Source organism: Panthera leo, chromosome A1, assembly GCF_018350215.1.
Source record: "Panthera leo isolate Ple1 chromosome A1, P.leo_Ple1_pat1.1, whole genome shotgun sequence".
Taxonomy (NCBI): Eukaryota; Metazoa; Chordata; class Mammalia; order Carnivora; family Felidae; genus Panthera; species Panthera leo.
Genome location: NC_056679.1, coordinates 63,846,625 through 63,873,854, shown reverse-complemented (window position 1 = coordinate 63,873,854; position 27,230 = coordinate 63,846,625). Strand labels below are relative to the sequence as shown.

The following is a 27,230-nucleotide window of genomic DNA, read 5'->3' as shown; positions in this document are numbered from 1 at the left end:
TCTCAGTTGAGTAAGTCATTTCTTATAGAAAACAACCCCAACTACTAACAGAGGCACTATATATTGTCCTAAATTATAGACACCGCTAATTATTTTGCTAAACTCTTGACTCATCCCCCCTCAAAAACAGTGTTTCAGGAAGATCAAATACATCGTGAATACATTCTGATATCTGAAACATTTGTGCTTTTGTAAATGCTGTGTCTGGAATGAATTTATCCCACACCCCATCTGACTATTTTTGATCTCCTGTGGACACCAGTACAGATGTAACTTTTAGGATGTTATTCCTGGCTAAATAAGTAAATATAAAATTTATTATTCTCATATTAATGAATGCCTCATATTGTTTCATTTTTTAAAATATTTTAATGGTGTAGTTTATTTATTTACTTACATATCTGTCTCCCTTCTAGACTTTGATCACCTTAAGTGTATAAAGCAACATACATATATTTTAAAAACATACACAACTAGAAACAGCAAAGAGATTTCTTACAATTCATATACTGACAAAATATTATCAGTTAGGCATGTAATGAGATACCTCAAATCAACCTAGTAATAAAATGAGAAAAGGGAAGGGAGGCAATTTGCAAAAAGGAATCACAAAATGACCAATAAACAAAAATGTGATGCTCAACTTCAGCAATCAGTGAAATGCACATGGCCAAAAAAGATCCCCTCAGTTTATGTAAACTTGAGACAGGTTTCTTCCAGACTCAAAGTTCCTGACCTCCCTCTCCTAGAGCCCTTACTTTAGAAAACTTGCTATTGTAACTCTTGCCTCTGCCCTTTGGAGATGTAAAAGTTCTCCGGCCTCTTAACAGTTTTACAACCCAGGACTGTTTTTGTCAAGGACCTGGGAGCCATCCCTTTGAAATGTAACTTTTTTAAAAGATAGAGCCCGTATCCCCTGGTCTCTGTAGGAGTCTAACTTGGACAAGTGCCAGTTAGCAAACATTGATAGCCTAATCCCATTGACCAACCACTTCCCTAATCAACTCCAGTACGTTTCATCTAGTTCACCCCAGTGCTTAAAAACTCTCCCACCTTTTGTTTCAGCAGAGTTGAATTCAATCTCTCTCCTTTATTGCAATAGCCTTGACTCCTATTTCAAATGTTTTAAATAGTCTGCCTTTCCTGTTTAATTCTGTTTGGTGCCATTTTTATTTGGCACACCTAAGTATAGTTTTTACATTTATATCTAAAAGTTTGCAAAATTAAAAAGTCTGAGGATATGTAATTTTGGCAAAAAATTAAAAAAAAAGTTTTTCTTTGGTTTTTGCGTAAACATAAATTGATACAATGGTTTTGAAGATCAATTTTACTACCCCAAGTAACTTATACTCAAATGCATAAAGAGCTTGCTTGTAGCATTGCTTAGACTCATTAAATTTGAAAACAACAGACAATACATTATGGTATATTTGTATCCCTAAGTGAATAAAGTCTATTTCATTAGCAGACAGACTAGTAATGATGTATAAATTTGAGAAACACAGTTGTGAAAAACATACATACGTTTGTATGCATGTATGTTTGTATGTACGCATACAGGCAGGCATATACAGTATGTCAAGGTATACAACCAAAGATAAAGAAGGGCATTATCATTTCCTTAAAATTTTAAATGATCTGGGAGATTCAGGGAAGATACCTTTGCAGTACTGTTGCAGCACAGGCTTTGGAAACTTCAGGATCCACACAATAACCAGACAGAACAATCAGATAGTAAAATCAAAATCACATGATATGATTTTACAGCCCAACTCATGACTTATCCTCACGAACCTCAAAATACAAATGCATGGAGACATATTAGCAATAGTCGCTAAACCCAATGCCGTCAGCATGTCTGCCGAAGAAAGCAGTGGGAAGCAGCACAGCATGCTATGAGCCTGAAAACCAAAGACTGCAAAAAAGCCAACTAGTATTCACTGGAAATCAATCTGCAAACAGCGGAGAATCAGAAGTTTTTCCCACTCTAGCAGGGGGAGAATGTAAACACCCTGATACAAGGCTGCAGGGGCTGGAGCCTCTGACTCGAAACTAATCCACCAAGTCTTTCTTACTATTTGGGGGTCCACAAAGAAGAGAAACTGCTGGAAGTGGAATCAAGCATTAGTGAGACAAGGTCAGTGGAAAGAGAAGATCTGAGTAAATGTAGGGGAGGAGATGGAACCAGAATATCTCAGAAAAGAAGCCACCATACTTTACAACTATGTGAAAACAACAGGACTGGGAAGTTAGTAAATTTAGAAAATCTATCTGAACCAAGCCTCCTTCTAAAAATTGAGAAAATTTAAATTCACATGCAAATAAGCATCAGAAAATGATTGAGATCAAATCCTATAAGAAGTTATTATAACAATATTATTTTGCTGCTATCTTTGCAATGAAAGCGCACCAGAATGACGTGCAGAAATCAGACCAAACATTTAACATATAATTTTCAAAAAAAAACCCTGAAAGACATTTCAAAAAAGAAAAATAAGATACCAAATAATAACATAAACCAGAATTAGAGAAATTCAGAAATAAGGTTAGAGATTTTGAAAAAGAAGAGGAGAAAAAAACATTTAAAAATAAAATCTTGAAGGAGCGTAAGAGAAAAGAAACACCCCTAGTAATACCGTAAGGGAAGTAGAAAGTGGAAAAAGGTAGATATCTAAAATTAAAAATAAATTTAACAACAGATCAAAAGTATTGAAGAATGTACTGAAAAGAAGCAAGTACAAGTCAACAAATGTATATAATAGGTGTCCTTGAGGAAAAACAAATCAAAACAAGGGAAGAGAACAATTACTTAAAACTATAACTCACTGGGTCGCTTGGATGGCTCAGTCGGGTAAGCATCTGACTTCCGCTCAGGTCATGATCTCACGGTTCGTGGATTCAAGCCCCAAGTCAGGCTTTGTGCTGACAGCTCAAAGCCTGGAGCCTGCTTTGGATTCTGTGTCTCCCTCTCTCTCTCTGCCCCTTCCCTGCTCATGCTCTGTCTCTCTCTGTCTTTCAAAAATGAATAAAAACATTTAAATATTTTAAAAAAGACTATAACTCATTATAATCTGCTAAAAATTTGATATTAATTATTTAAAAGGTATATTATGTTACTGAGAACGTCAACTCAGAACTGCCAACACAAAGCTATAAGCTATATTCTAGTAACATTACTGCACCTTAAAGAAAACAAGACGTTGGGCACTGAGAGAGTAAAAATATAATATGTTATTTATAAACAGTAGAAAATTAGACTGTCAATATTTGCCAGCAATGCTTTCTCCCAGAAATCAGTGCATATTAAAGAGATGCAAGGAAAGAAAACCCCAATATTCTTCTATCCAGCAGAAATGACTTTCATGTAAGAGGGTCACAAACTCTTATCACCAAGTAAGAATTTATGAAATATTGTCTTTATAAGTCCTGCGTAAGAAATGTATTAAAGACATTTTGACAGAACTAGTAGTAAGCATTGCATATATAGTTACTGAAAGAATAAATGAAGTGTGCAGATGTAGTAGGTGAATAAAATTTAATTAGAATATGGATAAAATATTCCAAAATATAACTGACTTTAGTAATCATAATTGGTAGGGTAGTTTTAGTATTATTAATATTAATAATCACATTGATAATGTGATATATCTAAAATGGAGTAAAGCAAATGAATAAGGAGATTATTTTATCTTTTATCACCTGTGTCTTTAAGAACCATGTCTTATGCCTAGATTGTGGCCATAAGAATACTATTTCTTAAGAAAACAAACCAAGGGTCATGTAAAAATGACTGATTCCATGTGTGTGACAGATAATGAACAAGCTCAGTTTGGAATATTTTCTTAAATTATATGACAATGAAACTAGCGAAAACTTTAAGGATCATGTCAAAAGAACTCAAAGGCCAAATCAGAGAAGGGTCAATTTGCATCATGTGGGACAATCTGGACTTCAATAAGGATAAGAATCACAAACATTCATAAAGCTACTTTTATGATGACCTTAATTGTACAATCTTTTAGGGTGCCTGGGTGGCTCAGTTGGTTAAGTGTCCAACACTTGATTTTGGCTCAGGCCATGATCTCCACATTTATGGGATTAAGCCCACAGCCTCTGTGTGGACAGTGTGAAGCCTGCTTGGGATTCTCTGTCTATTCCTCTCTCTGCCCCTCCCCTACTCTCTCTTTCTATCAAAATAAAAAAACAAACATTTAAAAACCTGATTTTTTGATGATGTTAAAAAAAAGAATTGGTCACCTTCTGAGAAAGGGAGGGTACCAATTCATTATCTTAAAACTAGTTAAATAAAAAGAAATATTCAAGAATCTATCCTGACTTTCCTGAAGATGATAAGTAAAATAGATAACTGCATCACTGAAGTTGACTTTTATCCTGAGTGCATCTGTCAAAGAAAATAAGTAATGCTATAGAGAAGGGAAAATGACATATAAGACATTTCAGATGAGTAAGTATATGAGGAATTTCATATACCTATGAAAAAGCACCATTCAATGAATTATCATGGTAACAGAAATTAATATAGAATAAAATACTCTTCCACTTCAATTCTTTGGACAGATACACAAAAGTAGTGACAATGGGGGAAAACGTTTGCAACAATGGGGAGCAATAAATAATAATGAACTCTTATTTATTGCTGTTAACCATATAAATTCGACTCAATCACCCTGTAAAGCAGTTTGACATTTCCTAGTAAAGCTTAACATATGCATGCTTTGCTTTGAGATATTGTCATGATACTTCTAGGTATATACTGCAGAGGCTCTTATACATGTGTATCAAGAGATACGTTCAAGATGGTTTATGGCAACATAATTCACTATATCCAAAAACTGAAATCAACTCCAGTATCTATAAACAAGAGAATAAATAAGTGGGTGTGTGTGCCCATAAATGAGAACACTATTCCTTGGTAAAATAAATGAGTACATCTACAGCCATCATCATGGATGAACTTCAAAAATATAACATTTAAGTGAAAGGAACATACCACATAACAACAAAAATGACATGATTCCACTTACATAGAATGCAAACTCCAGCAATATATGTTTGCAAATGCATAGATTGATGGTGAAAACTCTTAACAAGAGGAAAAGGGAATGATTTATATATAATTTATGATCATAGTAAATTCTTGGAGTGAAATGTGTTCAGGGAGAGGCACACAGAGACATGGAAATATTCTGTTTATTTGACTGGGTAGAGAAGTAGATACAAATTCATTTTGTCATTTTCCTTAAACTGTGCATGTGTGAGTATGTGTGTGTAATTATAGATTTTTCTCTATTTCTATACATCTATATTCGTCTCTATCTCTATATTATTGTTATGACTTCACCTGGTTGTATGGAATATTCCTTTCTTTCTTGCCAGTTCACGGCAGAAGCATTTAGGAAAATCCTTTTACATATCTTACTCAACAACTTTTTCTGGTTCAGTGTGGGGATGGATGGGGCACTCCTGTAATGCTATGTACAGATTAGGTTATTTAACCCTCGCAGGATGTTCTTGGATAGTACTATCATTATCCCCATCTTAAGGAAATTCAGGCACAGCACAATTATGTGTGCAAGGTAATTGGTAAATTACTTGTGCAAGCTATACTTCATTTACACGTTTGTTTTTTTAACCAGTTCACTGTATTGCTAGTAAAAATAACACTGCACATTCAAACAAAACGACCACATGGAAAAACTTGTAATAGTTCTTTGCCTAACGAATAAAATGCAAACTCTTCACTCTTGAATTTGGAACCCATTATGACATTTTCAAGCCACATTTGAATAATGTTGGTCCTCCCCTCTCTCCTCACAGCTCCCCAATCTCCGTTCACCATGCTTGCTCTTCACAAGATACCTTCTTCCTTCCTGTTGTCAATAGCTGAAACTAAGTCATGCACCCACCTTCTCAAATGCCACTTTCTCATAAACATCGCCATTAATTTGTTTTTTCAGATGGCCCTTTCCCTGTCTCCCCTATGCAGTATTTTCTGATTGCCCATTTAGATAGTCTCTCTCCCTCCTCTTAGTTCACATGAAAGTTTGATTTATCTCTGTTGGAATTTAACATGAGTCAGGAGCTTGTGCAAACTATTTCTTCAATGTTCATCACAAACTGGTAGAGATGAAAGTGAGACATTTCTGCTCACATACAAGAGGCACTGTTCCAAAATGGAAGGCGGCTTGAAGCAAGTGTTACCTGAAGGCTTCAGACCCCACGAAAAGATGGAAGTGGATCTCCTTTGGTGTTAGGAAGAAAACCCGTGGCTTAAAACAGTCAAACAGACTGATACCAAAAATCATATAGGGTAAGCCACACTCCCAGTCTAATTGTTATAGTCCCTAACGCCTTCGTGTATATGATGTTCTTTTGGTATGCTAACATATACATGTAGATGGTGTTTTAAGAGTTCGTGCTACTTTAATAAAGCTTTAGATATACTAATAAATAAGGGATATAATAAACAAGGGTACACATGTTTGTTCCTCATGGAAGAAATGGTTCTTAGACCAGCGGCAAGAGCATCATATAGAAGAATACAAGCAATGCCCCCCTTCAGACCTCCTGTATCAGACTCAGCTTTTTAACAAGGATCCCAAGTGTTTTGTATACACAAGCAACTTTGACAAGCTCTGGGCCCAGGTCACATGCTCTGTTGTTTATATTAATTATTTATAGTTAGATGAGCACTTAATTGGTCAAAATCCTATATGAAATACTCTTTGTACTTAGTTAGAGATATGGAAGTCATTAAGGAGCTGAAAGTATACCTGACTTGTTTCTACATGATCCTCTTTATCAATTCCTCCTGAGAGACAATTTCAATAACCATTCTGTTTATTTGCAACCAAAGGCTATAAAAATAGACCTGGGTAGAAATATGATTTGTTTCTGGTTTCACTGACAGTCACATGACTCTAGGCAAGCCATGATAAAATGTATCTGATAATAGTTTCTTAAAAATTTCAGTTTTTACTTCCTCTATTGGTCACACAGTCATACTGAGCATTGTGCTAGTTCAGAGAGACCATAGCTTCTTCATTTTACGTCCTCTGGCATGGTACAGATTTAGTCACGAGATCTGCAGAATACCTGCTTGATCTGGGATGCATGCTAGGAGGCTTCGTAAGCTTTAATTAATAAGTCTTCCCTCTTCACCTGAGTGATTGAACATCAGTTCTGTGTCTAAGCCAAAGCAATGAAAATCATTCCATAGGCATTCAAGGAAAAACCCTCTTATTACAATTCTATTATTTAAATCCACGAATGTGATATATAATGTTTCAAGAGAATGAATGATGATTTTAGATGTTTAATTAGGTATCCAGATACCACTGCACAATCTTGTTAATAAAATAGCAAGCAGCCAGGATGAGTCTCAATTATTTAGACACCGAAATGGAAGTGTATAATCAGAATAATATTCATAGTTATCACATCTTAATTAAAATATATTTATCTTAGAGATGTACTTCATTTCTCTTTAGTATAATATTCACCAGTAGTGTAAAGACTGTAGTAGATGACAGTTTCAAACTGTTTATATTTTTCAACATTGAACAGAATCAGGAAGTGTTTCCTTGTGAAAATCTTTTTGGCTTTATCATGATCCTTCAGTATTAGGCATTATAAAATGTACATTAAAGTATATATAGTCATTATTCAAGATTACTTTCTCTGTGTCACAAAGATTTGAATCTAAGTAACCTTATACAAGATGATTTATTTTTAGCATCACTGAATAAACACATAGCTAGTTATTTTTAGTAAACTTTCTTATATTGAGGATAATTTATTAAAGGGCCATTTATCAACACTTTGCAAAGTAAACTAAATACATTTTGTTTTAATTGAATTTGGCGAAACTTTAATTTAGAAATAATACACATACTTTTAATATGCTTATTTGGAACTATTATTTTTCAAGGAAACTATGATTAATATAAACAAATGCATACTTGTATTATCTGTTTGACATAATTTATATTGGAAAAAAATCATCAATAGATAATATAAAATGATTTCTACAAAATGAATAATTACATAGTTTTAGTAATTCTGGAAAGAAAAATAAAGACTGCATTTTTTAAAGAAAATGCCACTTGTAATTTTTTTGAGTTCTCCTTGACCTCTATGCCTGAGATTCTGAAATAAAGGTGATTTGTGGCAAAAACAAGTCTGAGGAAGCCAAGAATTTTCACTCACTCTACAATCGTGCATTACTAAATAAATCAGCAACCTCTATTCTTCGGTGGTTAACAAAGTATTATTTATTATCTTCATTTTACTATGCACATGGAATATACTATTCTTTTCCAAGGTCATTGTTAGTACCATGCTGTAGATGCATTTGTCAGATGCTGCTCTAAGGTTAGTTACTAAGTGACAAGTCCAAACCAAATATAAACAATAGTTCTATTTATTTTAGGCTATTGAAGGTGAACCAAACTTTCTTTCCATATCTAGTAACTTTATATTCTGATGTATTTCCCTTCTACTTCCATTAAGTTAATCTCCATTAACTTAACATTAAGTTCAACTTAATCTCCATTAAGTTGAACAACTTTGGTATTCATAAACTTACCTCCTGGGGCGCCTGGGTGGCGCAGTCGGTTAAGCGTCCGACTTCAGCCAGGTCACGATCTCGCGGTCTGTGAGTTCGAGCCCCGCGTCAGGCTCTGGGCTGATGGCTCGGAGCCTGGCGCCTGTTTCCAATTCTGTGTGTCTCCCTCTCTCTCTGCCCCTCCCCCGTTCATGCTCTGTCTCTCTCTGTCCCAAAAATAAATAAAAAACGTTGAAAAAAAAAAAAATTAAAAAAAAAAAAAAAAAAAAAAACTTACCTCCTGAGATAAAACACAGGGGAATGCTTCATAAACTAGATGGTGCTATCAGGGGCCGGGTACTGTATCACCACTGTTCTTATGACGCAGTAAGCAGTTTGTGGAACAGGGAATCATTGAGAACAGAGATGATGAAAGGTTGGAGAACTGAGTCCTGAATTCTAGAAATATTTAGAATTTGGGATGATGATGAAAACCCAAACAAAGAGAAGAAGAAGAGCAGCTAATGAAATAAGAACCTAAAGGCTAACAGTCCTTTTGAAGAAAGACTTTGGGTGGCTGAATAGGAAGCCGAGGGACCAGATTGCTGCACTGGTACTCTGAATGCACCAGTCTTTATGAACCCATAACGATGATACTACTGCAGAGACATGTTGAGGAAAAAGGAGACATGACCACTAGGAAAAAAGTCATCTGAACACACACCAAACGATCTTTGTTGCCATTTACAGTTGCTTAGCTAAAATAAAATTATTTCTAAAAACTGCTAAACACACTGTATAACATTGTATGAACAATGATGAATATGACAATAGAAATTATCACAATTTGAAAACTGAAAATCACCCTACTATTCTTGAATGTATTATAGATGAATCAAACTGGGGTCAAATTCAATGCATCTGAGTTATCACTGTGAACCACCTTATCAAAATGAATCTGGTTCTAGGTTACACAGTCTGTGTTTTTCTTTAAAATTGAAATTTAAATTACAATATCACATATGAATTGCAAGCAATCCTACTACAGATTCCAAAACGATACATGGAATAGTTTTGCTATAGCTCGTATTTTAGTACCATTCTGGTTTGTTTTTCAACATTTGAAACTATCAGAATTTCAGGTATTAGAAGAATAGTCAAGTAGTTGAAAAAGTATTGATGATTGTGTCAATATGTTTGCTCTGCATAGCTAAAAGAACAGAACTTGTTTTTTCCCACTGGTGTTTAGAACCTGCATCAATCAGCTACTTTGAAAGGGTGCCAAGTGTCGAGTGAGGCAAAATGAAGGTTCAAAGCCATTTTGACCCTACACTTCCAGGTTACTAGTGAAATAACCACACCTATACAAATGAGCCAGATTCAATACCTAAAAAAAAGCACAGAGTAAGTTCCCATAAGATTGGAATTTTTAAATCATTTTACTGAAATAGGAAAATATTTTCAGTTTCCTAAGAGTAAACACTGCAGAGTACAGATGGCTGCTTTTTATAAGAAACATATCAGTTATCATTTCATAATAGCCACCAGGTAGTTTTGAAAGCTAAAAAGTTGTTAAATTATTTGATACCATTGGTGATGAAAACAAAATGATACCTAAAAGGTATATAAATATTTTGATGGTAAAACTTTGCCCGTTAAAGTGTGTAGAACCCTCTCTTGTCTGAAATAAACATGAACAAGAACAGATGGAAGATCAGGTTAAGGAATAATTAGTAAAATATTCACCAGCTTTGAAAATTGTCATAAATGAAGCAAAATCAAATTTGCAGAACACAATATTAGTGTTATTCCATGTAATCCTACATGGCTATAATTACATAAATACATTTTGGTATAACTCTTTCTAATCAGACATTTTTGAGGTGACAAATGAACTGTATTGTAGTAAGGTTGTATTTTATAAAGAATACACATCCGTGTAAAGAAGAGACAATGGTGCATTTCAAGTTCTTTATTCAAATTCAAACCTGGCAAACTTTCTAGAGCACTTGAGTTTTAAGTCATTATAGCCATCTAAAACTAGGTCTCAACTTGCTTTAGCAATATATCAAATGAGACAAACACAAGGAAAATATGATCATGCTGTATAAAAATAGAAATGTGACCTATGCATTGCTACTTTCCCTGCCCCTATTTATTTCAGCATACTATCCACAGTGGTTTCCTAACCACTTATTAAAAATTGAAAGGCAACAGCTATAAACTCTGAGAAACACGATAGGCAACCCACTTATAGCAGATGTGGATTTTAAAAAAAATGTTTGCCTGGAGTTGCTGAAAACCATCTAAATCTTAAATCTCTCCAATTCTGATGGATAGTTGCTTGCACCATACGTGTTCATATCAGTAATAATTGAAAACAAGGTTTTGAGGTAAAAATTCATTCTTGCCACCTTGACAAGTATGGTTTGTGAGAAAATTATTAGTGGTTGAATATCCTCCACTATCTCTACTTCTCTTGTGAAATAAACAAAAAAAAAAGAGAGGGAGAGAGTAATCTATTAATACATAATGAGTTCTTGAGCTTATAAATAACTCCCAGAGTGAAAAAATTCCTATAAAAATGCTAATTCTACACACACACATACATGCATATAATTTATAGATGAAGTTTCAACTTCAACTATTCTTTATAATAATATTTATGCCTTAAAGCCCTACTAATAGTCAAATTGCAATAAAATTATGGTACATGGAAATACTGAAGATAAAATGAAAATGAAAGACTAACTAATATTATCCTAATAGATAAGTATCATAATTCCAAAATACAATGGAGGACATTTTAACTGTTAGAAAAATTATTTTTTTTCTAGTGAAAACCCTTTCATTTTCATTTTCTACTTCCTCCTTTTCTTGTTGTTTTGGCCTAACCAACAAAATATAGAGTAAAACAGAAGAATCAGCCTGATAAACTATATTAATACCAATAACAAAAACATGTATCCTAACCTGCCCCTACAAGAGTAGAAGATATTTAATTTTCACAAAGAAATTGCCTTAATATATCAAGACATTTTGTGGCCATTGGTTCAACTCCTGCTCCAATGTACTAAATCCCATCTATTTACTTTCTTTTTTCTTAATTTCTTTATGTTTATTTATTTTTGAAAGAGAGAGAGAGCGAGAGCAAGCATGAGCGGGGTAGAGGCAGAGACAGAGAGGGAGACACAGAATCCGAAGCAGGCTCCAGGCTCTGAGCTTTCAGCACACAGCCCGAGGTGGGGCTCGAACTCATGAGTCATGAGATCATGACCTGAACTGAATTTAGTCGCTTAACCAACTGAGTCACCCAGGCAACCCCCCCACCCCGCACCATCTATTTACTTTCTATATTAAATTTATTTCTATTTCTAACAAGAAAACATGTTTCTTCATATTAATTGTCCTTTGTATTTTGCACTTCTGTGGCTTCCATTTTTTTAACCAATATATCTGCCTTATAAAACAAGAGCCTAGAAAGAATGCAGTATTGATGCTTGAAGCATGTGTAGTGTTCTAAATTTATTACAAGAAGTGAAAAGCAAATGAATTCTTCTCCCACCAAAGTCATGAAAGGACATGTCTAACAGTTCCAAAGCAGCCCTTTGTGATTTAGAGAGGAACTATCAGACTAGCCTCCAGATAGGGCTGCACAGGTCCAGAAAATTACTTTATAAAGTAGTCACCTTTGGTATGACCTGAGATAAATAAAGAGCTGGAAGGTAGCTGCCCTGAGTACATTAACTTTCATCCTTCTTTCTCAGTTGATAACTTTGGTTGTCTTGCCCACCTGAACATCTGCATATACCTAGCAAGGAAGAGCCAATATGCCTCATCTTTGAAAGTGAAGAAAAGAAAACAAAGTTCATCTGGTGATTTGTTGTGGCTATTGTCATTTGGAAGCTCCATCTTTTGCCGTGGTGATCAGTCCAGCCATACCGGAAACGGTTTTCAAACTCATACAACCGCAACAAGGAGAATGACCGGTGAGAGTTTTTTTGGGAGAACAAATTCCTAAGAGTTAAATCTGAGCAGTTTCCACTATCACTAACCATATATTTAACCAATTTCTTTGCAATTCGACTCTGATGCAAACCTGGTAAAGTATCTTTTATGTAATGGCACAATATAATGAAGTTGCAGAATTTGACTATTTAGTAGAGTTTACCCATCCTGGTTTGACATTATTTACCAATATGCATTTAATAGGCACCCTAATAGTCATTTCATGCCCTGAGGACTATCTGCCTTTAAAGCCTTTAATTCTCAGAACTGGTCATTCACTAGTCTTTCTCAGAAAAAATAAAAATGCCATTTCCATTCAAAGCCATGAGTTAAAGATAACAAAACCCCCAAGAATACATGTCCTGAATAACTTAAAAATGGGGTCATTTTCATTTCCAATTCCTTTTGCATGCTTCTGAATTCACTATCATTATTACTTTACATTCACAATAATAATTATCTTCAATTATATTTCAAAATTAATTCTTTAGAAGTGGTGTTAGAATCATGTACTTACAGTCCGTGATTTTCAGCGTCCTCTTGACTTCTCCACTTCCCGATCCCCCACAACCGTCTTCATCATCACACTCCCCGCTGACCTGTTCAGCCATGCCACCGCCACTGCCCATCTGCAGTTCCCACTTGTTGGGCTTGGGTGACCTACCCTGCAACAACTAAATATGGATACAAAAACACTTATTAATGGAAGACTCAAGTCATCTAACAAAGTGATTCAGAAACGTGTCTAAATTAGAATGATTTTCTTATGGGGCTCTACTATTTTGGTGAGAATACTTTACCAAATTGAGTCTGTAAGAAAAATTAAAACTACTGAAATAATAATAAATAATGGGCAAGTTGTTACAGCTACAAAGATCTACAATCTGCATATCGGCTCAATAATCAAGCTTTGCTTGAGGCTTTGGAAAGCCAATAAACCAGGCTTTCTTGCTCATGGATAGTTTGGCTGGAGAATCTTTTGTCTCTGAATTAACATGTTTAAGCTTGGTCAATCAAACTCCATCAATCAAACTCCAGGACGACACAACTCCCTTTGCAGTATATTGGTTGATACTACTGTGCTGTGCTGTAAGCCAAAAATCCAAAATTTCTCAAAACATAGAGTAATATTCTTCAAGAAAAGATTCTGTTAAAAGAATGTCGAATTTTGCACATATATGTGTATATAGCTTTAAACTTTCTTGGATCAGATGCATAGTCCAATGCATATGGCACAGAACTGAACCTGGGAACAAAAGACTTAGATCCCACTTCCATTTCTACAAATTACTTAGGAAATTTAACCAACTTCTTGGTTCTTGGTTCTCAAGTATTTTATTTACTAATACGAGCAAAATGGATGGAATAGCCATTTCCCCCTACAGCATGGGAGTGCTGGTAATATTTTTGAATAATATTGGTAATGCCTGAACTCCTTTTCAAGAAGATGATATCATGAATAATAGAATATTTCACTTAAAGCTAAGATGAGAGAAATGATTGAGTATGTGGCACACACCCCTGTAAGGCAGTATAGAACATATGACCAAGCATGAGCACAAGAGGGTACTGCTATATTATGAACAAAATGTACCACTGCTGAACACTTAATGGCATTTAAATTTTTAGGGTGCTTCATGAAAGTATCAGGGTTGCTACTTCTAGGAGATTTTCTAGATAATAGTATCGACTGGCAGACAATAATTAAACATGCAGCCCAACGACAATATTTCATATTGGAAAACAAAGGGTAAAATATCCGCAGTACAACTAAGATGAATATGTTTAGCATTTAAGGAACACTTACATCAAAGAAGCTGGACTTTTTTATAAGCTTTCAAAATTAAAAATAAAATGAGGTCACAAATTGTGAAATATTGCAATTCTTTAAAATTAATTTTTCCCTAACAAGAACGAAACGGTAAATAATTAAAAAATTCTGGTCAGAATTAATTTCTATTTATTAGCATTTCCTAAATGTGTTAATAGGTGTTAAATTCAAAAAGATGTCTCCCCTGATTCTCTTGCATATTCCTCCAAACAAGAGGTTAATATTCCATAAGACATTCCCTTACTGAGAAGATCATACCCCGGGAAACAAGCCATCATATCTTACTTTTTCTCCACGTTTCAGTTTCTCATCCTCTTCACAATCCCTCTCACTGTTTCCAAGTCCCTGAATATGAGACATAATCACTGCTTCCTAAGACAAACTCATCAAAAAATATCCACAATTCTATCTGACCCACACTTCCAGGTTCCCAATAATCCTATCTCCCTCTGATGGGGTCAATATCTCTGCGTCCTCTGCATGAAAGTTTCATCTTACTATGTTCATTTTCTTCCTTCTCAATCATCACACATCCACAAATGTTCATTTTCGTTCTCACAACTATGATAAAATTTATCTTGCCAAAATTCCCTATACATTTCTAATCAACAAAAACAAGCTTTCACAGTAAGATCCTTATTCAAACCCCACATCTTTTGGATTAAACTATTCCAATTTCTTCTTAGTTTGATCGTTTCTCTCCTCAAACTTCCAGGAAAATAAAGATAAATGTTTCAGTTAATAGCAGAAATCTCTGTTCTTCCTTTGTAGTCTCTTTCTGGGAATCCATCCCGACAGATTGTGCTCTCACCTGTATACAAATTACACACAAGTCCTTATCTGCAGCTCTTGCTACAATACTTCATCTCTAAGCAGTGATTGGATATAAAAATGTACTCTACTGCTTTGTATCTTAAAATAAAACTTCCATCTCCACTATTCATGTATCATTACAACTTCTCTTCCCAACCCCTGATTGCAGGGGACATCAGTCTCTCCATCTACTACCACCAAATTATTTTCCCCAAATCAGTACTTTCACCATGTCATTTCTCTCTGCCTTACTGCTCTTTGTGACCCTTAACTGTCAAAAACTGCTAGTTCCCAACATGTGTCTAGAGGAGAAATATCACTAGAGATAGACAAATCACAGAAAGAGATCCTGTGGCAAAATGGTTGTGAAATTCCTATGATGGCCCCTTCTTGATACCCATGAACTAAAGGCTCATGAGAAACCTCACAGTAAGCCAATCTTGTTTAACAGATGAGACTCACTTCCCATTTTCCAAATTTACATAAGCAAATTACCCCTTCCCCTCTCTCAACACCCACTGACATACATTTGGAAATGGGGCCTACAAAATACCGTTCAAATACAGTTAAAAACTTTGTTTTTGTTACTTATATCTAAGCACAATCCCCCAGCACCCAAATTCTGCCTCAGAGCAATCAGTTTGTCACACTGAAACTGTGTGAATTTGTATGCCTATAATTTTGTTTGTGCTTGTTTCATATTTTTCTCACTTCCAACTCTTGTTTTTCCTCCACATAGAATAGAATACCCCCTTTCTTTTTTCACAATTCATCATATCCTAAATCTCAAGTGCAACCTCAAATACCTCTTTTCCCACTCCATACATATTTCTTGGATCTTTTCAATCTATGTGAACCATTCACAGGCACTTAATTAACTTTCTTGAGCATATGCCGTGTCTTTCTGAATAATGGTAAGTTTCTCAAAGATGAGACCATGATATTCTCATTTTTATGCTCCCAATCATTACCAGAGGGATATTTCCACATTATAGATGCTGAATAAATAAGTTTTAATTCATTTGCAATTTGAAAATAATTTATTAAATTTACCCTGTCTTCCACGCCCTTTACATCTAATTTAGGAAAGTGCTTTCACTTTTACTCAAATCTTCAGAGGCCATGATATTCTAGAACAGCTTTTGAATTCATGCTTATTGACTGGTAGATGAATTCACTTATTTATTCAATGACATTGAGTATATATTATGCAACTCATACATATGTTGAAGAATATAATTCACATCAAAGGAGAAGACATAGTCTTAGTTCTTAAAAAGTACTCAGTATATATTCCTTTTTAAAATTTTTAAAGTTTATTTATTTTGAGAAAGAGAGAAAGCATGAGTCGGGGAGGGGCAGAGACAGAGGGAGAGAGAGAGAATCCCAAGCAGGCTCCACACCATCAGTGCAGAGCCCGACGCTGGGCTCAAACTCATGAAACCATGAGATCATGACTTGAGCAAAAACTGAGAGTCAGACACTTAACTAACTGAGCCACTCAGGTGGCCCTATATTCCTTATTTCAAAAAAGTTTTTAATGTTTATTTACTTTTGATAGAGAGGCAGAGTGTGAATGGGGGGTGGACAGAGAGAGAGAGGGAGACACAGAATCCAAAGCAGGCTCCAGGCTCTAAGCTGTCAGCGTAGAGCCTGATGCAGGGCTCGAACCCACAAACTGTGAGATCATGACCTGAGCCAAAGTCGGACACCCAACCGACTGAGCCACCCTGGTGCCCCTATATTCCTTCTTTCAAATTGGTCTACATGAATACGCAACAAGGTACAATCAAAATAAAAGAAATGATGTGAAAATCGGGGGTGGGGTGGGGGAAGCAGACTGATGATTTAGCTTTGTCATCTTGCCACATTATTTTTCTTTTTGATCTTAGTAAGAAGTTGATCTAATTCCTGTGCTCCAGGAAGCATCTAAAATATTGTGGAAATAAAAATTTAACACTGAAGGATTATACCAAGAAATACTTCCCCAAAATATTTGTGTTTGCTACCCTATTAACTCAAGAGAAAAGGGGTATTCAAATTACCTTTTTAAATGAATACCTAGGAACAGGAATCTAGATAGGGTCAAAAACTTATTTATATAAAATATTCATTTTTTTCTAGAGTAGGAAGGGAACTTTAGCTTTATGATTGGGTCACCAGGTGATGAAATAGCCTCTTGTTCTTTCACAGGACATCAGCTCTTTACCGTCCTCTCCTCCTCCAAAGCCTGGGAGCAGCATGCAGATCACTCCGCCATCTTTCTCTTGGCTCCACCTTCATGGGCAAGTGTTATTTCACTTACTATTCTTAAGTCATTTTGGAGAAATATACACAGCTTCCATCAAAGACAAGCTTTTGCCCCATGTCTTTAGGTAAAACGAAACAAGTTCCACATGTGCACATTTAAAGCAACATACACAGGGGCGCCTGGGTGACTCAGTTGGTTAAGCATCTGACTCTTGATTTCAGCTCAGGTCATGATCTCACCATTCATGAGACTGAGCCCCTCATTGGGCTCTATGCAAACAGCATGGAGCCTGCTTAGGATTCTCTCTCTCTCCTTCTCTCTCTCTCTCTCTCTCTGCCTCTCCCCTGTTCAGCTCTCTCTCTCTCTCAAAAGAAATAAATACACTTAAAAAAAGCAATATATACAAATAAAATGACCCTGTAGAATGATAAAGAAGCCAATTTTTATAAATGACATATGAAAATCAGTCATATTACAGTAGATATACTCATGCCACATACTGTATCAAACATCGCTTCTTTTTATCACATACATGGATAGCTGTTCCATATAATCATAAAATATAGAACATATTAGAATTTTTCAAAATGTAAAGCCTTAAAATTTTAACATTACTCTCTGGGCCTACATTCTCTGCATCTGTAAATTAAGAGAACAATATCTGTTTGGAAGGTTTTGAGACTATTAATTGGTTTAATTATACAAAGTGCTACCATATTGTGAGTGCTCAGTAATGGTTAGTTATTTGTATCACAGTTATCATTATAACCGGTAGGAACTGATACTGGTTACCCTGATTCTGTCCTTCAAAAAGGGAACCCATGCCATGATCATCCTCATCCTGCCTTGACTTGATCTGAGTCTGCCCAGTTGTAAAGATGGCAGTATTTTGAACACTTGAACCTATTCCCAAGTCATGAAAGGTAGAAAGTCAATCAATACATACATATTTATAGAACAACTACAACAGAGGAAGGGCATGATTTTGAGTCCCAGACATACATTAATTGTGTGCCTCTAACCAACTCACTTAAGCCCATTAAAACTTATTTTATTCTACTGAATAATAATGCAAGGGGAAGCACTTTATGTAGTAGAAGGCACCATACTCATTTACAGTGTCCTGTGCAAGACGCCGCATCCATAAAATTGAGAAGCAGAGTGAGGACAGTGAAAAAACCCACAACTTTTAGGGTGTTCCTCCTTTCCTCAATGCCATGCAGTTTGTGCAGTCAGCTGATTAGCTGAAAATAGTCAGTTCTGATGACTGATGCTTCCTGCTTATGTTTAATTGGTTTAGGAAACTCATTAGTTATGCTATCTTGGAGGATGAGTTCGGTGGGTAGAATATCTGATGACTCTAAGGCAAATGTATTTCTTTCAGCTGGTGAATTAATCTCTCAATAGACTCAATTTGCTTTTTACTAACGGTCTGGCAATATCCCATAGTTGCAATATCCTTTCAAACACTTACAATAAAATCTGGCTAGAGATGGCTCACATACACAACATGTTTGCTGTGAAAGAGAAACATATTCATCCAAAATTTCCAAATGTGAAAGCAATTGAACATGCCTCAAAATCCTATACATAGTAATGCATCTCTAAAATATTTCCTCCTCCGTCCCCTTACAATCATTTACACGGATATACAAGAAGTACATATGTATTTGGAAAATATTAGTCATCAGACATGAGCCTCTACTCATCTATTCAAGTGCAGACATGGTAAAACCTGTTTTCTGAGTTTATGCTATTGATGAGAACATGTTGTTGAAATTAAATGTTGACAGAAAAACTTCAAACTAAAAAATTAAAGATACAGAAAAAAATTATACTTTCACTTCATCAGTTATAAGGCATCTCTAAAGATATATTTTAAGTATAGAATAAAAAATCTCTTTGAATATATACACGCAAATATATACATATATATGAATTTAATTTTGTTATAAAGCACTTGGTATCTGCACTTTCATACAGTTTAAGTGAAACTTAAAGAGAAATGTATGGGAAATAGGAAAACAACGGAAGCTCATAACATTTTAAAATTGGAACTCTGATTCAAAATTCCTCGTGGTGTATTTTTAAAGTTATCTCCGTTACATATTTCAAATGAGACCTTTAAAAAAAAACTTCTTATATAATATGCCCTCATCTTTTTTTGCAATTTAACTTCCCTTCCCCCAAACCTTTAACTCTGACCCCATCTAGACCCCAACCCGGTCCATCCTTTTTTCACCTCCCTTATGAACACAATTACAATCATATTTTACAGATCTTTTTCTAGCAAATTTTCCCACTCTTTCTCTTTCAAATTAAAAAATAATAATAATAATTTATGTTAAGCTAACCTAACCATAGATCTCCAAATTCATATTTTCAAAAGCAGTTAAGCCACAATAGACCATTCTACCTAAAAAGCCAAACACATTTTACAGTGTGTCATGTTATGTTACGTTGACCAGACACAGAAGTCATTTCTGTAGGATTTCTTGTCAGTGTTTGCTTTAAGTTTGAGCTTTCTGATCTCGGCTTCTGTTACCCAGTGATTTGAAAGGTCACTGTTCTGTTGGCATTTAGTTTATGCAAGGCAGTCTGGCAATTTATAAAAGTCTTGTGATTTTGTAAATAGAATACTGAACTTAAAAAAGGCTTACCACATTCACTATCTGGCCTCTAATGCTTCAAGAAATCATTTATTTCTAGTCCCCTTAAGAAAATTCTGTATGTCTCCTTTCACTGTGCTAAAACTTATCTTCAACTCAGAATGTGGCCAGTTCTGTCTTCTGAGCTGCCATGCCAAAAGTGACCAGATACGTCTATAATTAATGTGTGTTCCAGTCCAACCCCTATGTTTGACCTCACAGGAAAGTTTAAACTAAAAGCTAATGAGTAAGTGCAGAAATAAAATGGAAGTAGGGATACAAACACAGCCTCAAAAAGAACTCAGAAAAATTGAGAGACTTTTTCTTTTTTTTCAAAAGAGGAAGTGCCCATGCCAAATGTTAGCAATTCTCAAGTGGCTTTTGTGAAACGTCTGTGTGAAAACACTCTGAAGACCCAGAAAGAATTGCTAAAAAAGAAAAACAGAAGAAAACAACAACAACAACAACAACAATAACAACACACACACACTCACACACACATGCACACACAACATTTCTTACAAGACAACCCCAGAGTTAATTTTGGAGCCTTCAATCAAAACATCCATGCTGAGTTAGCTGGACAGATATAGAAGATCAACGGCTACAACAGGGAGGGAACAAGGCCACTTTGTGACAAGCAATGTATAAGGACCCTGAAGCAGGAGCATGGGAGATGAGGGGAGGAGGAGAATGGAGCCTATCTATATTGCAAACATGTAAGATGTTCAATGGACTAAGTGGATGTGTAATGCAAATTTCTTGAAGTCAGACATTTCATTACGTAGGACATGAGGCATGACATTTATAATTGCCCCACCCCCCACCCCCCAAAAAGGTGAGAATTGTTTTCTTGATGCTGCTATCTTACTTCCCAAGTAGTTTATTAATTTTCCAAATCATTACTGCATATTGCACACTAGATATTGTATATCTACATAGACACACACACAAATCACATTGCATATTGTCACGCACAATTATAGGATAGACACCATCCAGGTTTCTAGCTGTTCCAGGTGAGTCTATGATTAAAATTAAAGAACATCCTAAACCAGAAAAATCAGGTATTAAATAATCTCATTAATTTACATTTCTTGGGTGAAGCGTGAATTTGTATTATTCATGGTGTGGTTTATCATCGAGGAGTCATTTTTTAACATGCTGAAAGCCTATATCTCTGTTCCTAGGTCTTCATACGCATGAGAATACTTAAATAACCACCATGTAATACAGACTAACATGCATGTTTGCCCTAAAAACACAGATTACCTCAGGAAATGGCCTCTCCCTGGTTTGGATGCTACAGCAACTCAAGGTACTAGTAATTTACTGCTAAGAACATGCCTAACAATTTGCCTCATTATCTTGTATCATCTTCCTGACACTATAAGGCACAACGACCAAATTTCCAAAGTCAAAGATAGAACTGAACATCTGCTCCCTCTGAGCAAACAAGTGAAAGTATTCCAAAACATGGATGGATTGACTGAAGATGAATTCTAGATAACTGATTATCAGCTAGTGAATCAGGTTTCCATTAAGCACACTCTACAGAAGTGAATCGGGACCCATATCAGAAAGGTAATTTTAACTTTACATGCATTTGCTAGTTAATGGTATAATAATTAATTTTGCTTGTGTTACTAAGGGAGTGGTTTTCTTTGCTCAGTTCATCTGCTAAATGTTGCTTTATCTTGGCTCAGTCAAAAAGAAAAGGATTGGCAATGTTAGCAATTCAGTTATCTCTACTGACAGAAAGACCATGAAATTTTTACATGGAATACAGGAATTAGCATTTCCATTATTTAGATTTTCCCTTGCCATTTCTATTTATTATCTTAATATATTTCTAACAGGACTACAGGATTTATGTCATCCAACTGATACATGTTGGAATCACTGTCCTTGAATGATTGATCTGTATAAGCCTGATGTCATGAGAAACAGACAAGGGAAAAAAATAAAAGGAAGGAAGGAAAGGAGGGAGGGAAAAAGGAAACCTTTAATCATGATACATTGTCAATGTAAGGGTTCCAGATTAGAAAAGATTTTTATTTGCTAATTCGTCAAAAGTTCTATTATCTTTTAGAAAGAACTGTGACGGATTGCAAATTCATTTAAAACCTAGTTTTGGCAACTAATCTAGATTGCCTTCACTGGCCAGCTGTGCGGAACTCATCCTCAGATGCTCTATTAAAACATTCTAGGAGAGATGCCCTTAAAGTTCCCCAGTCTATTAAAGGTTTACTTCCAAGGAGCTCGTTCTGATCTCATTTAGTACGACACCCTTGTGTATGCCAGATGGTAACAAGAGTTATAGCTTCACACATGTCATTCTGATTTTCACCTTTGCAGTGAAAGTCCCTTAATCTAGCTTTCTTTACATAAACCAAAAAAATATGGACAAAGATATGCTAAGCCAGGATTAAGGAATTGTGATCTTGGTAAATATTCTAGAAATAATTTGAGAAAAATTAGTAAAATTTGAGGCTGTGGTTGCCTTGGGGAAAGGGTAGGTGGGTGTTTGGGATTCTAGGCTAGATTCTTCCATTAACGATTTAAATGTGTGCCTAAACAAACTCTAATTTTGCTGAGCCTAAATGTTTTAGCTGAAAAGAAAAGGAGGAGGTTGAAAGTCCCCAAGTGTGCCTTCTGGCTCTAAAATTTTCAATTCTAACATGTTTCAAGCCATTCTAACATTTGGTTTAGAAACTGGCATTCCAGGGGAGCTTGGATGGCTCCGTCGGGTAAGCATCCAGGTCTTGGTTTTGGCTCAGGTCATGATCTCACTGCTTCCTGGGCTCATGCCCCTCATCAGGCTCTGTGCTGACAGTGCAGAGTCTGCATGGGATTCTCTCTCTCTGTCTCTCACTGCCCCTCCCTGACACATACTGTCTCTCTTTCTCTCTCAAAATAAAAACTTTAATTTTTTTTTTAAAAAAAGAAATAGGTATTCTATCATCAAGGGTTATTGCAGCCCTCCTTGACCTACATTTTAATTCTATTCCTTTTTCTGTTAGCTTTAATTTTTGGAGTTTTGTTTTAAATTTTTTTAACGTTTATTTATTATTGAGAGAGAGAGAGAGAGAGAGAGAGAGAGAGAGCATGAGCATAGGAGGGGCAGACACAGAATCTGAAGCAAGCTCCAGGCTCTGAGCTGTCAGCACAGAGCCCAACACGGGGCTCGAACTCAAACAAACCGTGAGATCATGACCTGAGCCAAAGTCAGACGCTCAACCAACTGAGCCATCCAGGCACCCCTAATTTTGGGAGTTTTAAAATGTACAGTATATGTTTCTTATAGGCTGAATCATGTTTCTGCAAAAATATATTTTGAAGTCCCAAACTCCAGGACCTCCAAACATGACTTTCTTTTTTTTTTTAATTTTTTAATGTTTATTTATTTACTTTTGGGGGGGGAGCCGGCATGAGTGGGGGAGGGGCAGAGAGAGAGGAAGACATAGAATCCAAAGCAGGCTCCAGGCTCTGAGCTGTCAGACAGAGCCCTATGCAGGGCTCGAACTCACTGACCACGAGATCATGACCTGAGCTGAAGTCGGACACTCAACCGGCTGAGTCACCCAGGTACCCCAAACATGACATTCTTTGAAAATAGGGTTTTTACAGAGGTAATAAAGTGAAAATGAGATCATTAGGGTGGGCCCTAACGCAATATGATTACTGTCCTTATAAAAAGGGGAAATGTGAACACAGGGCCAGACATGAACAGAGTGAACACTATACAAGGAGATAGCAGGAAAATGTATGCGACGGTGTAGGGTTGGCCGACACACCTACAAGCCAAGGAGGCCAAATGCTGCCAGAAAACCAGCAGAAGCTAGGAAAGAGGCATGGAGCAGATTCACAGCCCTCAGAAGGATCCACCCTTGCTGACTCTTTGATTTCCAACTTCCAGACTCCAGAACTGTGACGCAATAAATCCACTGTGTTAAGCCACTATTTGTGGTCTATCGTTACAATAACCCTTACGGTTGAATACAAAGATACATACTAAATAGTGCAAAAGTCATAAGTGTGTAACCTCAAGAATTCGACATGAACTCAGCCATGTGACCACCATTAGCATGATACAGAACATTACCAGCATTTCGGAAGCCTCTTTTACGCCTCATTTTCTTCTCCCAAATATAACACAATTTTGACTTCTACCACAGATTCATTTTTCCTGAGGAACTTTATAGGAATGCAAGCATGTCTCTATCATTCCAAATGTAGCAGAAATTCATTCTTTTTAATTACTGTATTTTATTCTATAGTATCAATGAACCATAACTTTAATTTCCCATTGTGTTGGTAGACAATTGTACTATTTTGAGCGTCTGGATGTAAAAATACTGTTGCTGTGAAAATCTTGTAAATGTCTTTCGGTGTAAAAAAAACGGTCATATATGTTGGGTGTATACCTACATATGAAATTGTGAGGTCATGGAGGTCGGTATCTGTGTAGTGAAACTAGCTTTATTTCCTCATTCTTAATACTGATGTATAATTTATTAATATAGTCTACAGATCTTAAATATACAGTTCAGTGAGTTTTTGCATAGGTATACATGCAAAAATACAACTCAAATTAGAATATAGTACAAGCATCCCAGAAATCTATCATCTCAGTCTATAACAAGAATCAGAAGATAACTGCTATTCTGATCTCTACTTACATAGATTCATTTGCCTGTTAATGAATTTAATAAATATAGTATCATGTAGTATATATCCTCTTGTATATGGCTGTTTATATTCAACATTATGTTTTAAACATTTATCATATTATTGTATGTATCAATTGTTCATTATTATTGTGTAGGGGAGAAAAAGTATATTTTCTTTCTACCCTTTTAAGTTCTCAACTACAATCTCTGCAACAAAAGACAGATTAACAAGAGAAAAGCATACAAATTTATTTAATAGGAATTTTATATGACACAGGAGCCTTCATTAGGAAGAAGCAGTTAAAGCTGAGCATTCTTATGCTAGGTTTGATGAAGAGCAGAAAATCATGGGAAAATGTGATACGACAAAAAAGGCTATGAGCTAAGTGGGGGAAAAGCTTGTTCAGATTCTCCTGAGCTGAGTCCCTAGTCTTCGGAGATAAGGATACTCCCTACCCTGTTTATAGTGAGAGCACCTTTCATATTAGGGTCTTAAAACCTGCTTCAGGGGAAGGTGGGGAAATCCTTCCTGCACCTGCCCTTTCTCAAATTTCTTCAGCTCAAAATATTCAATTCGTCATGATGTCATATTTTGACGTTGCCTTTCCTGAACCCTGTCAATTGCAATATAGGCGTTCTATTTTATGCATAGACAGCAACTTATTTAGCATTGGATTATTCATCTGTTCTCAGTTTGAGGCTACGATAAATAATGCTAATTGCATATTGTTGTGCATATTTTTTGAATGACTTAAGCATTCATTGATCTTGAGTGTATATCCAGGAGTGGAATTGCTGAGACAAAGGGTATATTAATATTTATCTTTAATAGACATTGCCAGAATAGATTTCCAATATGGTTCTTCAGGTTTAAATTTCCACCAACAATACACGACACTTCCAGTTATCCCATGCTTTCTTCAAGACTTGGTAATATTGGCTGTTTTAATTTTAGTTGTTTTGTGGGCATGTAGTGATAGTTTTAGTGATTTATTTCGAGGGGTACCTGGGTGGCTCAGTTAGTTGAGCGTCTGACTTCATTCAGCTCAGGTCATGATCTCACCAATTGTGAGTTCAAGCCCCTAGCAGGCTCTCTAGGGGCAGCGCAGAGCCTGCTTCAGATCCTCTGTCCCCCTCTCTCTGCCCCTCCCCCATTCCCACTGTATCTCTCAAATATAAATAAAACCTTAAAAAAGATGATTTATTTTTATATGATTTTGATTTTTTCTTTAAATTTTTTTGATGTTTATTTATTTTTGAAAGAGAAAGAGAGAGAGAGAGAGAACATGAGTAGGGGAGGGGCAGAGAAAGAGGGAGACACAGAATCCAAAGCAGGTTCCAGGCTCTGAGCTGTCATCACAGAGCCTGACGGGGGGCCTGAGAACTGTGAGATCATGACCTGAGCCGAAGTGGGACGCCAAACCGACTGAACCACCCAGGTGCCCCTGATTTTGATTTTTTTTTTCATCCTCTAATATAAAGTGACTTTTCAAGTCATTTACCCATAGGAAAAAACAGGTTATCTACATTTTCTAATGGATTTCTAAGAGTTCTTTATAAATTCTAGATATGACATTTGTTTTCATGTTTATGTAATATTTTTATTATTTTTGTCTTTCCTTGTCATTTGTAGATGGATCATTTTTTATTGCTTGTTAGCCTCTTGTTACACCTTTTTGAATACCTTAGATATTATAATTGTAATATTTATGTATAGTATAATATTTATTCTAGACTTATTACTTTCAATAAGTATACTTATTGAATATAAGTATTCAATACTACTTTCAATAGTATTACCACTCCGGCAACAATATAAGAACCTTAGAAAAGTTAAACACTATTTAGCCACTCTCATTATCACATTTTATTTCAATATATATTATAAATTCCAGAGGCCAATTCTTATATTTACCCCTCCTTCTCATGTGTATTTCATGGTAAATATCCCACCCCAATTCCTTTTAATATCCTTGTCACATTTTAATGTCAATATATGCTTCCCACAGCAAATTAGGAAGAATTCTCTCTCTTGTATGTATTTCCTGAAAGTGCTTGTATAAGATTAAATCTATTCATTCCTTATATTTTTAGAAGAATTTACCAGATAATCTGTCTGTGCTTGAAATTTCTGTGTGTGTGTATGAGTGTGTGTGAGTGTGTGTGTGTGTGTGTGTGTGTGTGTAAAATGTGTTAATTATAGATATGGTTTCTATAATTGATACAGAGCTCATTCTGATTGTCAAATTTTCTTCTTGTGCCAATATTTTAAGATTTGTTTTCAGTGAACTTCATTGCTTCCTGCAGTTTCATGCTTCTTTTAGGAATTATTTTTCCTTAGCCTGAAGAACTGAAGTATTTCTTGTAGTTCAGGTCTGCTAGGTAAGCATTCACTCAACATTTATGTGACAAAATAGATTTTATTATGCCTCATTTGCAT

At 35.7% G+C, this 27,230-nt stretch overlaps 1 protein-coding gene across 1 annotated transcript in view; it reads right to left on the bottom strand.

Annotated features, from left to right (window-relative positions):
- The window catches only part of GPC5 (glypican 5), a 1,402,048-nt gene that overhangs the window by 714,288 nt on the left and 660,530 nt on the right, over positions 1 to 27,230 (bottom strand). The window contains exon 7 of the mRNA XM_042928851.1: positions 13,092 to 13,248. Within this exon, the coding sequence (XP_042784785.1) occupies positions 13,092 to 13,248 (157 nt within the window). The remainder of the gene's footprint in view (positions 1 to 13,091; positions 13,249 to 27,230) is intronic.